The sequence below is a fragment of the Limulus polyphemus genome, unplaced genomic scaffold (assembly GCF_000517525.1).
Source record: "Limulus polyphemus unplaced genomic scaffold, Limulus_polyphemus-2.1.2 Scaffold481, whole genome shotgun sequence".
In the NCBI taxonomy this organism is placed as follows: Eukaryota; Metazoa; Arthropoda; class Merostomata; order Xiphosura; family Limulidae; genus Limulus; species Limulus polyphemus.
Window position 1 is genome coordinate 333,406 of NW_013666091.1, and position 18,196 is coordinate 351,601.

The window sequence follows — 18,196 nt, forward strand, 5'->3', positions numbered from 1 at the left end:
AACAGCTTTTGGTTAAGGTATTAATATTATTGTGTAGGTTTTTCTTTTCATTTTTCAGTTAACTGTATTGATAACCAAACGTAAGCCTATACTGCTGATCATAAGCATCAGTTATTTTCAGGATTGTACCCATCTCCAAAAAATATGAACAAAACTCATGGCAAGAAATGTAAATTTCAGTAGGATATTATCAAACACGAAAAAAGTAAAAAAAATTTACATTTTTTCTTCACATTTACAAGCATTTGTTTCCACACAGAACAAATGAAACTGCTCACCAACATCATTATACAGACACGTATATAGTAAATCACAAAACTAAGAATAAATTATATATTCTTTATATATATATATAAAGCTTGTATTTTCATCAACCACTGAACCTTACATTCATACTAAGTTTGATATCTACTAATCATAAACAAGAAAAGAAATTTGTAAGCCACAATTTAGAACTTTAATAAATGATTACTTTTATGAATAAAGTAGATTTTTCAGCAAATTAGTATCTGGAAATTACAAAGATATTAAAAACGTGAAACTCAGTACATCTTCATAAAACCTAAAAACTCATGATGACTTATCAAGGCTAAGCTTATTTGAATAATTCTTTCATAAAAATCAAACTATGGCAAAAGAGGTCATATATTACAGCCAACGACTCAGTATTATGATATGTATAGTGATCAAATGGTGTAAGAAGAAATCAACCTCGGCATTGTTTAATTTATTCACTTGCCAAATCTTGGCCCCTTTGTAACATATTACATGCTCTTCATAATTAATCAAACAATAAAGAAATGATTAGGAAATTCATAAAACATTCATTTACTAACAAATCAGACATAACCTCACTTAATCTAACAGATATTAAAAAGACTAAAACATCGTATAAAAACCCACAGTACTTAAAACAAACTTAGAAGAGTAAATATAAACAAATCACAAATATTATAGGTAGTACACATTACCCAATGCCTGGATGTACAGTTAAGGCCCGAGGATCAGAGATACCTCTTCCAAGTAAGGTTTTCCTATTGGTTCCATCAAGTTCAGCAACATACAACTGCTTAGAGGTCCTATCTAGCCAGTAGATTTTTCTGAATCCCCCCCAAAAATAAAGACAACTTGGTATCATTCACATTTATGTTAGTCAGGGGACCTTATACTTAAAATAACCATTACGAAAGATGAACTGTATGCTTGTACAAATATAAACAACATTAAAGATAAACTGGATAGTTAATCCATACAATCAAAGAAACAGAAGTGACGGACTAGGTGGTTAAATCTATGATAAAAAGGAAAGATGACTTGATGTTTGGCTCTTTATGTAATAGCAAAGATAAATGATGACTGAATAGTTCATCTTAATATGATAATGATTATGAGAAAACAAATAAAAATACAGTCCTTAAATAAGTCAAGTTTAAATTTAATGGATCAAACCATCTATTAAAATTCAATTCACTGAAGTACAAGATATACATACAGTAACAATTAGAAAAAGGAATGTCCTACATAAAAAATTAAATAATGATTTTAAAAAAAAGGACCGTCATACATAAAAAAAATACATATATAGTAATAAACATGAAGCACTTTGATGTTCTAAATTCTCCAATTGGTATTTAAGTATAATCCAATAATTCGATATAATGTTATCAACTTCTAGACTCATTTACATGCCTCTTGCTTTGTACTGTGTATTTTTAAATATATTTTTTCCTATTTAATTTGTGATGTTGATTTTTCACTTGCCTAGTGTAACATCCAGTTATGACACTAAAAATTATTTTACTCTTTTTTCTTACAAATTTTTGCAATCTACTGCTATGAACACTCAAAAATGAACTCAAAAGTTTGAATGATATATAAAAAAAAAAATCACAGTAAGAATGCTTAATAATTACTATGTATTTTTCTTATTATATAATTATTAACTCTGTTTTCTTTTAAGAAACTTCTTAGATTTAAAAAATTCATTCTTTGCTAGATACAGTATTACACACTTGTAGCTATCTAATTTTAACTTAGTTTTCTCACCTTCCAATCCAGTCTACTCCTAGACCTTCTAACCCATTGGTATTGTGATGGATAATTGTCTCTACATTTGTTCCATTGATAAACATCCTACCAATTGTTTTATTTCCCACATCACAAAAGTACAATCTTTCTTCCCGATAATCAAAGTCAAGGGCCACCACATTACGTAGGTCCATCTTGATAAGATTGTACTGTGAACCATCGACACTCATGTTGCGGAGATAATAACGATTACCAAAGATAATCCAGGGAGTGATATCTGGTGTTGAGGAATGCACAGAGAATGAAAAAATTAATAAATAAAAGTTTCTGTAAAAAATAGAGGCTATTGTAACTTCAAAATCTCTTTCGATTATTTAATTTTACCACCACTTTTTAAACTATCATATCATTGAGTTTACTTTAATCAATCATGAATTTATAGAAACTTTTAAACAATAATGCAAGTTTTATAGCAGAACTTACCATCTTTCCGTTTGCATTTGTGAGAATCTAATTCTCGTTCATAATACGTATCATTGCACTTGCAGTAATAGGATCCTGGTGTATTAAAACAATACTGGGAACAAATGCCCCCTTTCTCAGTACACTCATTAATGTCTTGACAGGCTTTACCATCTTTCATCAACTGGTAGCCTTCGTTACACTCACAGTAGAATCCAGTAAGAGTATTTACACACTTGTGCTCACACTGATTTGACTCAACCTTAGCACATTCATCAACATTACAGTGAGGAGGTTCATCAGAGCCATCATCACAGTCTTCCTGCTTGTTGCACACTCGTTCATAGTCAATACACATTCCACTCTTACAAAGAAACTGAGCTCCAGAACAAGTTGGTTCTTCAGTGGTGCACTCATCTGCTGACTCATCACTTCCATCCCCACAATCATCTTCACCATCACACTGGTAGGTCTTACGGATACATTTGGCATTACGACAGGAGAATTCCTCAGCAGAGCATGTTGGAAAAGCTGCATATAAAGTGGTTCATTTATATAGTTCCATACTTTTGAACACAATATACATCACACAGAACTATTTAAGCACTAGTAAATCATAATTCTGAATATTATTATTCATTTCCTATCAATTTCATAATTAGAAAGATTATTTTGCATTGTTAGCTTAGTATTTGAATTTAGGACTAGTTTAAATCTTGTAAATTGGCCAAACCTCACAAGGCATTATTGGATTTATGGCCCAAAATATTGTTCACAGTGAAGGAACCAAACTGATGAGTAAATACATTCTAATCATTATAGGTTTTAATTTTTGTGCATTGATTTTAAATATTAAGTATTTCTGCTTCATTTGATATATGGAATAGGTTTAATTTTAACTTACTTTTTAGCTGTTTTTGAATCAGAAGCTTTTAATAAATAGCTAGAATTAAAATAATATTGGCATTTACCAACATATCTTTTACTGCAAAATTAATAAAAACGAAACTCCATCACCTGATTAAGTTATACTTCTTTAAAGAAATATATCAAAAGTAATGAACTGTGCAACATTAGACATTGTAGAATTTACAATAACTGATTATACAGCAAAACCAACACAAATAAATTATCAAAACCAAACATCTTAATATCAGCGATAAAAGCAACTAAAGTACAAAATACTAAACACAATTGCACACATACTGCAGTTTTTAGGCTCATCAGATGCATCCCCACAATCGTTGTCATGGTCGCAAACCCAGTCTTTGCTGATACACCGGTAGTTACTACACTGATACTGGTCAGCCTCACAGGGTTCAGGGGTTGGGCAGTTGTTGAGTGTGACATTCTCATCAGCCCCATCAACACAGTCAGGATCTCCATCACAGACCCACCTCTTTGGAATACAAACAGCACGACCCCATTGTTTGTTCTGGCTGCACGTGAATTCTCTCTCCGAGTCACATTCACGAGTGTCTGAAACAATTAACATCTATTACATCTCTCCACATGACATGCATAAAAGAACACTAATGAATAAAACATACAAAAAGAGAAGAATTTGTGAGTATAGTCTAAAAATCTAGTTTTTAATGCTTTTTTTTTCCATTCAATTATTTTTAGATGCGCAATAAAAAACAGGAAGACACGTGTTCCAATATTTCATTACTTATCTGGAATTCAAAACTTATAAAACTTTGGGAATTTTCAAGGGGATTAACCACATCCTTGTAGCAGTACAAAATTCCAAACATACATGTGGTTAATATTACACTTTTGAAGGTTAAAACAAAGGTTATATAGTGTGTCTCATACAGGTGCTCATGACAGTGGGAGTTAAGAGTTGTGTGGAAAAAATAAAAAGATTTGGAAGAGCAAAATAAATAAATAAAATAATGCAATGATCAATGTGTACTTTTGCACCTAGGTATTCATGTGGTTATCCATATGGTTCTATGTTATTCTTCAATATGTACTGCAAACATGCAACATTAAGATGTTTTCTTAGTTCTGAGCACGATATACAAAACTAATGTATGTGTTTGCAATTATACACTGGACATTTCTTTCAGTATTTTCTGAAAACTTATCTTTTTATTTTTTTTTTAAATAAACAAACAATCCATTGATCACATCAGAACACTAAATCCACATTAAAAAAAAATGCCAAAACAAGTTTAGTTCACAATTAATTAATAATATTACAAATAATTCACAGTTTATTTCTTGTTACAATATATTCCAAGTATTTATTTTAACAAGAAATAAGCTGTGTATTATTTGTAATAATTTTGGAAAAATCATCAACAAAGCCCAGAAGTGTGTTCAGAGAAAGAATATCCAGTTTTATTCATCTTTCCCAATTATCATTAAAACATGTGCAAGTATGAAAACCAGTAACAGCTGAGAGTAGAAAGAAATGAATGTTTATGGCAATTATTAGTTGAACCTGAACAGGTAAGTTTTATTTGAAGAAAATGTTTTGGGCATCTTCCAAAAGAATTCCCTTAAACTACAATTTTTTTTTAAATAAGAAAACTTGTGTCAGTACATTCTGACAACCAACTATAATAGTGCTAATAACTGTAAAAGCAGTGCCTACATACAGTAACAAAAACAAGGGTAAATGTATTGATTTCAGAAGGTTTTTTGTGTGTGAACACCCATTTCTTAACTTTACCCTTATCAAATATCAAAGTGCAGACACCACATACTAGTATCTTTAAGAAATAAAAAATATGAAATACAAACATATCTATTTTCAATAAGAATTTTTTAAAACCAATGAATTCTATGCCCGATAATTACAAATGTTATCAAATATGTTATGGAAGGTTATAAATAATCACGTCACCAATGAGAGAGCAAAGATAATGGTGAAATATAGCATTGCAAATACTATGGGTGTGTTACCCACCAACTACAAAGCACAAAACTAAGGCACTTGTGAAGATACAATTCATTACTTTTTGTGCACTTCCATGTGGGGTAGGACTTTTGAGTAGCCTTATCCAAAACGCAAATACGTGCAATGTGTCATTTTCTCCATAAATCTAAAGAAAAATAGTTTGATACACAAGACAAACATAAACATCAACTAGGAAACACACACACATACAAAATCTTACCACACTGATGACGTTTATCTTCATCAGAATTATCTAAGCAGTCGTTATCACCATCACAGATGTAGATGCGAGGGATGCAATTTCCATTATCACAAGTAAATAAATCACCAAAGCATGTTCTCTTTTCACTCTCACAATAGTCGCTTGGTTCATCTGCACCATCTCCACAGTCATCATCACCATCACAGTACCATGTAGCAGGGACACATCTATGGTTGGTGCACCTGTTAGAGAATTCAGAAATAAACAGCACACCTAAGTAAGCATGGATTTGATGAACCTTTAAATCTCATCCTTTATCTCAATTTTTACAAAAAACAGTGAGATTGCAAGAACAGATCCAGGATTTTACTCGTGGGTTTTCTTCCATTAGATTAAACTTTCTGAAAATAATTCTTTTTTTTAAAATTATGTCGAAGGGTAACTTTGTTTGGTAGGCCAGAGGAAAGGGTAAGGTGAAATAATTTTACAGAAAAAAAAAAACTTTAGAATTTTTTCAACGTAAATACTTTACTTCTGAGTTTTCAGTACCTTAGTTGAAGTCTTTTTACAGGGCTTCTTATCAATTATTATACAGAACATGAAACTAGACAGTGCTTGTAGAAGAGGGTTTGTTTTCTTCTTTTAACTTATAAATCTACTAATCCAATCAACATTTTAACAATTGTTATAAAGGGCAGGAAATTTGACACTGTCGGTAGGAGATTTGTTTTATTCTGCAAACCCACCTGAAACTGTTTGCAGGACAAGATCTCTGGGAACAGAGGAATGAGTTCTCATCTGAATTGTCACCACAGTCATTGTCTCCATCACACAACCAGTAGGGCTCAACACAGATGTTGGTTGTCTCACACTTTAAGTGGTTTCCAGGACATGTCCTATTGTTAGGACAGTTAATATGATTTTCATCCGATGTCTTGTTGTCCTTACAGTCATTGACACCATTACATACTTGAGACTGGGGTATACAACGGAAGTTGGCACAAGTGAACTCACCATCAGGACAAGGTGGATACTCTGCAAACATAGTTGTAAAAAAGAAAAATTAGTGTGCTAACAAACCTACAAAACATTTTTTAGCACCACTCCATGATTTTAATATATGCTGAAAAATTAGAAGAAAATAGCACCATAAATGATGTTCTCTTCATAAAAATAATTCCTCGTTAACATTATTTCATGCAATAAAAATATTTTTTAAACATATAAGCATATAATTTTTAAACACTGGAGTGCATTAAACATTTGTATTAGACCTGTCACTAGATTTGCAGTATGTCCCATGCATTTCCCTGTTCAACATAGTTTTTATGGTAAAATATGTGGGTCTGTTCATTTTTGTACAAAAAAATATATATGGCTAAGATAATGGAAAATCATCATAACCTGTCGCCACAAGGTCAACAGCCAGAAAGGCCCAATCACCCACATTTACAAAACATATGTTAATCAGAAACCCCTACAATAATAATAAGATTGAAATAAAATAAAGAAGTTGTCAACAATTTAGTCCTTCCATAGTCTAAATTTCCATAAGCTACTATCAGTAGTAAATAAGTGGAACCCATGTGTAATTCAATAGCAAATACTAAAGCAGTTTCAAAATAATCACAACCAGGATCAAAGTTAAAATTATCTCCAAAAACATTAAGTGTCAAGCACGAAACAGCATCAATGCTCATCATACTGCATGAAATAAAATTAAACAAGAACAGAATTATTTGCTAAACAAAATGCATATAGAAACAAAATGACAATAGTTCGTCAAACTTGGGAATTAAAAGTTTTTTTTATTATTAGAAATTACTGTATAAGTAATAATGATGCATGGAGGAATGTCTTTTCTGAATATTAAGAGATGGAAATTATGACTTATCTTTGTATCATTTGACTGAAAGCTAATACTATGCAAGAGTAAAATGCATTGATCTTTCAACATTCTAACAGTAGTGTCTACAATTTTGAGAAACAACATACCACAATCTTGTTCATCTGTACTGTCTCCACAGTCATTTTCATGATCACACTTCCAGGTCTTGAATATGCACCTGCCATTTCCACAACGAAATTCTGATGGACTGCATGTATGAAGAGCTAGTCCACAAAACAAATTCATTATTTAGTATGCAAGTGTGATCAAAAACTTTCCTTTTCATCACACAAATAACTTGCTCGCTTACAATTTCAGTTAAGAAACTATATGACTCTTGAGAGGTTCCTTTGAGATTTAAACTTAAAAGGGGATTGTTTTGAATGAGGCTTCATTTCTCTGATGAGACTAAATATTCAAAGATTAGACCAATATATACAAGTGTAATGCTCACATGTACATTTTATAGAAAACATAAAATGTAGCTACATAATACATAATGGAAATTTTGTGTCATATTTATATACATCCGCATCAGAAAAAAAAAAATCTTCCACACCACTATTCTAAAAATTTCAAAATTTTTTCATTTAACTTTTAACTTGAAAAACATAGCATTTTTAAGAGCAGTGAATCTGGAATTTAACAGAACCAAACTAATTTGTGCTTACAACAGAACTTTTCATCTTCATCAGTGTTATCACCACAGTCATCATCTCCATCACATGCCCAAAGGCGAGGAATACATTTCCCATTGCCACAGGCATACTTATTTTCATCGCAGCTTATATTTTTTGCTAAATATACAAAAACAACAAAATTTATGATGTAAAAAAAGCAATGACTACAACTTATAAAAAATATCATAGTTTACAATAAAACATAAGCCAATCTCATATCTCACCATGTTGATATTAAAGAACGAAATCAAACTGTAAGGCAGAAAGGAAAAAACTACAAAACAATTTGTCATTTTTTTAGCAGGAAAAAAAAAATTACTAAAATATGAAGATGAATGCCTACCAACACACATCCGACCTTCATTGGCAACTCTGTAGGTGGCATTACACAAACATTCTACTGTTCCATTAGGAGCCTGATGGCAAGAGTGTGCACATCCTCCATTGTTCAAACTACAAGGATTTTCTTTACCTAGTATAAAAACAAGTCAAATAAATCCTATATATTTTTACTAAAGATCTCAATTGAAAAACTGGCATCACAAAAACCCAATTGCATAGATAAACATACTAGTCCATTTGTATTGACACATTAATTAATATATACATTATCATTTAAAATTACATTTCCCTTTGAGCATTTCCTTCATCACTTGCGATAGTTTATATAAAATAATTTGATTTTGATATTTTTATTTTGTAATTTGGAAGTACAAATTGCCTGTCTAAAATGGTCTTACACTTCTGTCTATCTGGTGCAAAAATGTGAATATCTCGTGGAGATTCTTCCAGGCGTTTGACCATCTCTATCATTCCAGCTCCTGTATATTTGTCAGCTCTATAAACTCCTCCTGTGGAGCAAAATTAGAAGTTTTCCAAATATTAATTGAATATTTCTAAGAGTTATAATATAAGATTTGAGAAAAAAAAAGTTTAATTGCCATATTTCAATAACATTCCATATTCTTTCAGTCCTGAAACTGAACAAAAAATTTTCTGAAAATATATTCTGCAAATGTAAACTTCAAGCATGCAACTAATTACAAAGCAATGAAAGCATGTTAAAATCAGTGCCAACTGTGTGATCTGTGCAATACATTTAACATAAAATAAAAAAGAGAGAGAGAGAATGAAGAAGGATACAAAGGCATACACTCCGTGTTCTACTTACTCAATTGAAGATCAGTCCAATAAATGTACTTTCCAAACACAGTTATTGCGAATGGATAGATAGTTGCAAATACCAGTGTTTCTCTGTTGGTCCCATTAAGATCAGATCTCTCTATTTTCTCTCTTGTGTGGAAGAAATTAAATACAAAATATGTTACTTGGAAATGTCAAAATAAGAATAATGTAATAAATAACTGTTATAATACTAATAACTAGCAGAGACCTGCAAAACATCTGCAGTCAAATTAGTATCTTTATTGCAACGGTACTCCTTTAAATACAAGATATCTAGAATAATACAAATGAATTGTAAGTACTGACACTGAAATCTGAATATCTACGTCTTACGCCTAACATTAGTTAAGGTTTTTATAAAGTACAGCCTATATTCACTAGAGATATAAATTAACCTTGTAACCTGTGTAAGTTTTTTACTTTACTTAGGACTAAACTTCACTGTACTTAATACTATTGATAAATAAACTTATGATGTTATTCTACGACCTAACGTCAGACCTTTTTGAAAACTTTAAGCCTTTAATGTTGTTGTGAAAAATGGTTGGTAAAGTATATCTGCATCCACCTTTTGTTGTTATTCCTTCATCTATAGAGCAATTCTAGTGACTTGTTCACTGAGCTTTGAAGCTCCCTGCCACAAGCAAGCTGGTTGGTTGTATCAAGTCTAAAATGCTTATAATGCATACTGACAAGCAAAATTATAGTACGAGCATTGAATACTTTTCTCTGTACAGCTTACAGTCCAACCATATGTATGGAATTTAGTAGGAACTAAACATTTCTTTAAACAATCTAATGATTAAAAGTGATCAATTTTTAAGAAAGATTCATGTATGGTCTTAATTTTCTTTTAGTTATTAAAATATTAAACAACATAAATGAAATCTAACATCAGTTTACAATATTATTTGATAAAATAAATCATACATTATGTACAGATTTTTAAATATATTCAAAACCACTTATTATAGAGTGGACATTTTCTTGTGCTTGAGGTATCCCAATACAACAAGGATTAATAACAAAATGTAACTAAATGTAGCATTAAGGGATGAAGACTTTAAATTGGCTAGTCTGACTGCAAAGGTTACAGAAAATTACAGAAAACAAAAACTTTACAATGAATTACAGCCAAACAGATATAGTATACTTAACATCAAGCTCACTTGCTTGAAAAACAAAATAAATAAAAAAGTGGGAATTTAAAAAGCTGCAAATAGGAATCAAAAATAGTAAGGAAACAAGGCTGGAGATACTGTAGACATTATTTACTCAAACTACAAACCCCTATTTTGGCTACATGCTGTTGCCTAGAATTACATTTGATGGAGTGAAAATAGGGATTTGTAATTTGAGTAAATAATGTCTACAGTATCTTCAGCCTTGTTTCTTTGCTTTTTTTAAGATCCCTATTTGCAGGTTTTTAAAATTACAAATTATTATCTATCTTGTTTGCTGGCTTTTTTTTATGCTCAACTATGGGCAAAGGATTACTTGATATGGTAGCTAACTTTATATATTGTAATGATATTAAGCATAGCTAGTAGCTAGCTGATATGGTTCATGATATACTGTAGCTATTGACTATTTGATCGCAATAGTTCAAGATGTAAAATGTAAAGCTGCAGCTGGATATTGTCATTGAGATTTGTTTGAAAATACAATGAGCATTTATATTTTGTGTAACTAAATTCTCTGTATATAATGCATAGAAATGGGCAAATATATGCCTAGCCTACAACACAACCCTCACTAAATGCATATAAAAATTTACCAGTAGAAAAGCAGCCTTTTCAAATAAAACATCACTTTAAATAAGCCTTCATGTCTTTGAAGGTAATCATTCTATGAATGTGTGTTATAAAATTTAATATTATGTGTACTGATTTTTTCTACTCCATCACTTCATATATACTATAGGGGATGGCTCCCTAAAGACACTGATTGTACAGTGTACAAATCATTGAGTATCTACATGTTACGGTCATCTAATGTTCATTTATTATTGGCTGGTAATTCCCGTTTCACCCTGTTCTTAAGCTTTTTAAAGGAACATCAGATATTTGTAAGAAAGCTTAGGGGTAACGATAATATAATTTACACTAGAATTATGATGTTTTTTTAGTTCAAGTTAAATATAGAAGAAACAAATAGACTTTTTGATACCCTTATGACCTTTGCAGTACCTTATTTAGTATTGTATAAAAGCTTCGGGTGAATATGCCAAGCCGTTTTTGTTGTAGACTGGCATGAGAATAATAATAATTACAAATGGACTGTTTTGAGCAGATTTCCTTTTCCTTGTAAGTCTAATGTGTGTTTTTTGGAACACTTTTATATGTGTACAGCCTTAGTAATCAATATTAAAGGTTTTAAAGTGTTGTTTGAACTGAATCTTTACTGTTTAAGGTGCTTTTTGCATGAACATTATTAGGGTTTTGTGCAATTTCTTGCGATCCCTATTATGAACTACAGCCAAACAGAAACAGTAAACTAAAAACAAGCTAACTTGTTTGGAAAACAAGATTTACAATCAATTGTAGCCAAACAGAGGTAGAAAACATCAAGTAATTTGCTTAAAAAACAAGATTTCCTGAAATTCAACTCTATTATTACTTCACAATTATCAACATAGGGATGATAACTGATTGGATCTTGTAACAGTAATTGGCAACAAAAGCAACAATAATTTCATGTTGAACACATTTATAGGGGTATTTCTCTATACAAGCATTTCATTAATGCATTATTTACCCCTTTAACCTACATCAAAAAAACCTTACAATTTTGGACTAAAATTATAATCCTTCTCTATCCAGCTTTTAGCTTTTGTTTCAATCATGGCAAAAACCATATTTAAAGGAACTAGAAAAACTGAAATAAGCCATAAAATGTAAATGCATATAATTTGAGGGTCCAGATCAAGCTTTTCACAAATTAATGTGTATTAGGTTTTGATTCCAAGATTCTAAATGATTTCACAATTTGATGAAACACCTTCCACATATCTTAAGGCTAAAACTATCAGAGTATCTGATTTAGTGTTGCATAGCGACATATTACCTTAGTGCATCTGTCCAGTAAAGTTTCTTATCTTCATAATCAATAGTAAGACCACTTGGCTGAATAAGACTGTCTTCCACAATGGCTTTTTTCTGGTTTCCCGCCATTGTGGCTCGATAGATTTTTCCAGTGTTTCCAAAACGACCCCAGTCAGTGTAGTACATGTACCTGGTTTAAAGCAACAGTATATGAACTTGAGGTAATCAAGACAACCATTATAATTATTTAAACAGAAGCAACTGAGTACAATCATATCATTGGCTTAATGCACAAGCCTAACAATAGCAACTGGAAAAAAAAAATTCTATACATCATACATAATAAGACCAGCAAAATATTCCTAATCACAGTATGCCACTGAATACATGGCAAAACACTTGTAGCTTAAGTCAATTCATTAAGTCAATCAAATATTATATTCAAACATTCTAATTTCTCATTCAAAAAAAAGAAACAAAATTGTTATAATCACAGAACTTTTATATTGGAATCATTGTCACTCTCAGAAAGCAAGAGAAAAATTAACAATATTAAATCATGTTAACACATCTTTACTAAGGAATGCGGCAAACTTGAGCACACACAGATTTGGAATGTCAGGGATTTATTTTAGACTTTCCACCACATGTCAGTACTTACTGCTAAACAATTAACATCTTAAACATGAAACAATTTAATGCAAGTTCAAATAGAACTCAATTAGAAGTAGTACTCAATTACATTGGATTATTTATGCAATAGCCAAGATTTTCATTCTGCAACATATAAAAATTATGTGCTAGTTGTATTGAACCTCATAACCAAAGTAAGTAACCTTATTATCAATCACTCATTTTTGCTGTAATTACTAGCTTTAAGTTGTAGACTAATAACGTTTCTCAATATTACCTTTGTAGTAATGCTAAATGTATAACAAACACATGCTACTATTAGTTGTCCGTACCCTTGACATGGGTCCAAAACAATAGCTCTGGGTCGTTCGACACGAATTATCATTACAAGTTTTGAGCCATCCAAATTCATAGCATAAATACTGTGATTGCCAGAGTCAGTCCAGTAGATCTTCTTGCTTGTCCAATCAAAAGCCACACCTTCAGGATTAATGCCCTCTTCTAACAGTGTGTGGACGGTGTTGAAGTCATCCATGGTAACCCAGGAGATCCTGCCATCGGGACGAATCTCTACACAACAGAAAAGTTTTGAACAACACTATAAATAACATCACATTATGAACGAAAATAAAATCCATTAATTCAGAAAAAAGAACACAGAGCAATTTAAACAATGCAAAAAAAAAAATGGAAATATAGATGACAAGCTGAAAACAAAACCAAAGAGTGGTATTTGACATATACACACACACATACATGCATACAGATTTTGTGCTATGGCAAAGCTTGTCTTCAATTCTGTAATTTTTAAAACATAGATTTCAAAAGACCCAGAAGCTCAACACTTTGAAACAGATGACAATTCTTCTTCAAGAAGAACAGTGAACTCTTTGAAAGTGCTCGACCCACTAGGTCTTTTGAAATATACTTGAATTATTTTGGTGATCCTTTGTGTTAACTTCTTCATCATTTTTTTTTTCTTACATTATTGTGGAAACACAAGTTCAACACAAAAACTGTCCCATTACAATACCAATCCCCCTCTTTATTTTGCTTTTTAAGATAAGTGTTTGTTAAATTATGCATCATGTTATTTGCTTTAACCTAGATTTGCAAAATTAGCAGATAAATACAAAAAACATAAATGTACTTACGTGTGTAATACAGCCTTTTGTCCTGATAATCAAAGTCTAAACCCACAACATTAGTGAGGTTTGTTATGGGAGGAAAAGGGACACTTGTTATTTTAGGGTCCAAATGTAAACTTCGGACTTCTTGCCTAGTGGTGAACATCAAGTACTCTTTCATGTCTGGAAGCAAGTAGATAAATAAATAAAACTTATGATTCCTTACTACAGGTACTGCTTTCATAAAACAACACATGTCAATGATACCTAATAATGAGTGCTTTTTTATATGCAATGAAAGCAAGAAAGTATAAAAATGTAACAGTCTTTCTAGACTTGCACATACTTCATTAGGGAGTATCAATGAGGCTCTTTCCACATATTTTTATTTAGCATTAGTCAAACAATTTACAAGTGGCAACTTTTTGATTAATTCTTAATGCCATATAAAACTGTACATTTCTGAACACAACTTAATGTACTGTACAAAACATACATGAAAATAAGAACCGATTTAGAACCACAAAGGAAAACAAGAGACAATCAAAGTACAACTTGAGAAGAAAAGTACCTTCACACGAGCGACCATCAGCAGCCAGTACTCCCGAAGCACAAGCACATTTCCTCTTTGTTGCTTTAGTTCCTTCTGGCATTGCAAAACACAGTTGTTCACACACTCCACTTTCTTGCCTTGAACATACGTTTTCACCTAAGAGACACGATATATTTTCAATGACTCGTTTACAAAGGCCTATTTTTCATTCTTATCACCTTATTTTTGTAAACTGTTTATTCATAACATTACTTCTACTATAAAATCAGTGTGAGCCATAGTTTTATACTATAAAAAACACATTGTATATATGGTTCTTATTACAGAAAAAACACACAAAAACTACATTTAACAAATTATTTCTATATTTTTCAGCATTTTACTGAGTTTAGTTTTGTTTTAATCTAATTATCATTAGAAGTTCTTCACTAAAGATTTTATAATGAATCAACATTTAAAGTATGTACAAGATGTAATCAGATTATCTTAGGAAAAGCTCCTTCTACAGATTATAAATATTAATAAATAAACACAAAATTAATAGTTCAGATTCATAATAAGCATTAAAAGCAGGGATTATTAAACAATTTACAGACACTCAAAAGTCAAACAAAGGAAGTTATGGTACAATGAAATCAAAAACAAAAAGTGGAAAAAGACTTGTACCACAAAAAAAATGGTAAATGATAAGCAGATGATTTTATGATGCCCATTTCAAATGTTCCATATTTGATAACTCTGTTATATCAAACCTTCACTTCCATCAAAGTTTAAAATCACCAAAGAATAGTCATCCCAGTCTCAAAAAAATCTATTTATCATTTACCATTTTTTGTGGTACAAATTTGTTTCCCCTTTTAGTTTTCAATTTACAATCAATTTACAGTTTACAGTATCTGACCAGATACTGACTGAGAACAGTTTTCAGAAGTTTAATATTATGCACAAAACTTTTATATCACAGAAAATTAATATCTGGTAATAAAACAAGTTAGGTACAAAACTAATAAGCCAATAAATGAAAAAACATTATCATTAATGTGTATTCTGTTATTCAATATATTATGCTAAAATGGTTTATTTTCCTGAACAGTATCATTATGAATTAAGTACACAATCAAACTATTTTACAAAATTTAATAAACGTATAAAAATTAGTGTACATATAATTATGGATTTTACCTCAAGAAACCACACTGACAGTGAAGCTTATCACCACACTACTCTAAAAGTTCATATACCATCCACTGAAAACGAAACTTATCACCCCCACCATTTCAAAAGTTCGTATATCATACACTGAAAACGAAACTTATCACCCCCCCACCATTTCAAAAGTTCGTATATCATACACTGACAGTGAAGTTTATCACCACATTACTCTAAACGTTCATATACCATACACTGAAAATAAAACTTATCACCCCCACCATTTCAAAAGTTCGTACATCATACACTGAAAACGAAACTTATCACCCCCACCATTTCAAAAGTTCATGTATCATACACTGAAAATGAAGCTTATCACCCCCACCATTTCAAAATTTCATATATCATACACTGAAAACGAAGCTTATCACCACCACCATTCCAAAAGTTCATATATCATACACTGAAAACAAAGCTTATCATCGCCATTATTCCCAAAGTTCGTATGTCATACACTGAAAACTAGGGATGCTCGGGTAGAAAAATTTGACCGAATATCGGGTGCGGGTACACGGTCACTAAGCTTTGGCCAGGTGTCAACTGGGACAGAGTTCTCCCTTCACCCCCCCCCCAATAAAAACATGCACAAAAATTAGAAACAAAACAAAATTGATGGTTATTACATTTAACCAAATAATCACCAACGGAACATTCAAGTTTTACTTTCAACTTTCAATGCCAAGCCCCACCTACTAAAACCTTAACCCCTATTGTTCTCAAAACCCCCACCTTCCCCAGAAATCCACTTCTCAAGCCATACTTATTATTAACCCCTACTGTTCACCGAATCCCTGACATTCAGCAGGCAGTTAATCTTTGTTGCTCAGAACATGTTTTTTTTGTTTGTTTTTAACTAAACCAAGTATTTACTAACTTTCAGTACCATGTTAGTTGCCACAAAGATCAGGGCTTAGATGCCTAACTTCGACACTCAACTGCAGCCAAGTATTACCGGGTGGCCCCAATACTTGTGTATCCCCACTGAAAATGAAGATTATCATCACCACTATTCCAAAAGTTCATATATTATATATTTAATGTAAAACTTATCACCACAACTACTTCAAAAGATCATATATTATACATTTAAAGTGAAACTGACCACCACCTCTACTCCTAAAGTTCATATATCATACATTTAAAGTGAAACTGACCACCACCACTATTCCCAATGTTCATATATCATACATTTAAAGTGAAACTGACCACCACCACTATTCCCAATGTTCATATATCATACATTTAAAGTGAAACTGACCACCACCACTATTCCCAAAGTTCATACATCATACATTTAAAGTGAAACTGGCCACCACCACTATTCCCAAAGTTCATACATCATATATTTAAAGTGAAACTGACCACCACCACTATTCCCAAAGTTCATATATTATACATTTAAAGTAAAACTGACCACCACCACTATTCTCAAAGTTCATATATTATATATTTATATTTTTAAAGTAAAAGTTTCTGATTTTTTTTTCCTGGTTTTTGCTCAATTAACTTAAAATTTCAACTTACTTGGACAAAAAGTTTTAATTGCAATGAACATATTTTTAGAATCACTAAAACTGTTAATCAATCGATCAGATGTCTTATCTTCAGTCTTTTCTTTACATTTAGCAAAAAAAATATTAAATTGTGAGACAAATGGGTGAAATATATTGCATTTCTATACTTACACCAAATTTAACTTTTTATTACTTTTTCAGCTCAAGTTTAACATATAGTCACTTGAAAACTAAAAAAAAAAAAATCTTTGACTGTAAAATGCATGATTGTAAAAACAGTTCATTGCTATAACAAACCACTGCTGTAGTTTTAAACTAGATTTACAAGTTAAAAAACAGATAAATCAATCTGTCACTACTTGGATTGACTCTAATGGAACTAAAGAAATACAGCACAAATAGGAATTGCAGGACTCAGAAAATTGTTATCACACGTATTCTTTATACAAAAAATTTAATAACATATGCTAAGATGTTGAAATTGCTTTAGCAAAACACATGTGCATTAACCCTAGATGGCTAGATATACAGGTGAAAGAATAGGGTGATTAATGGGTAAAGGGAGAGGGTAGTTGGGTTTTTATCATACTTTTAGGAATAAGTAGAAGTCCTTTCCTTTAGCAACATTTATTGCAGTAAGCACAAATTTGGAAATTTCACATGGGTTCAATGTAAAAAAAAAAAAAAATGTAACACTTTCCTTCAGAATAAATTATTGCACTAAGCATGAATGTGTGATATTTTACATGGGTCCAAAATA

At 31.4% G+C, this 18,196-nt stretch overlaps 1 protein-coding gene across 2 annotated transcripts in view; it reads right to left on the bottom strand.

The window, feature by feature from the left end:
- Window positions 1-18,196, bottom strand: part of LOC106458535 (low-density lipoprotein receptor-related protein 2-like) — a 178,518-nt gene that overhangs the window by 31,765 nt on the left and 128,557 nt on the right. For both annotated transcript variants that reach the window (XM_013918054.2, XM_022384774.1), the window contains 15 exons: window positions 14,732-14,869; window positions 14,188-14,343; window positions 13,366-13,603; window positions 12,423-12,590; window positions 9,343-9,464; window positions 8,912-9,022; window positions 8,515-8,643; window positions 8,163-8,288; window positions 7,599-7,715; window positions 6,350-6,638; window positions 5,622-5,845; window positions 3,697-3,969; window positions 2,512-3,021; window positions 2,047-2,305; window positions 972-1,100 (listed from right to left, as the gene is read on the bottom strand). In XM_013918054.2, the coding sequence (XP_013773508.1) occupies window positions 972-1,100; window positions 2,047-2,305; window positions 2,512-3,021; window positions 3,697-3,969; window positions 5,622-5,845; window positions 6,350-6,638; window positions 7,599-7,715; window positions 8,163-8,288; window positions 8,515-8,643; window positions 8,912-9,022; window positions 9,343-9,464; window positions 12,423-12,590; window positions 13,366-13,603; window positions 14,188-14,343; window positions 14,732-14,869 (2,989 nt within the window). The remainder of the gene's footprint in view (window positions 1-971; window positions 1,101-2,046; window positions 2,306-2,511; window positions 3,022-3,696; window positions 3,970-5,621; window positions 5,846-6,349; window positions 6,639-7,598; window positions 7,716-8,162; window positions 8,289-8,514; window positions 8,644-8,911; window positions 9,023-9,342; window positions 9,465-12,422; window positions 12,591-13,365; window positions 13,604-14,187; window positions 14,344-14,731; window positions 14,870-18,196) is intronic.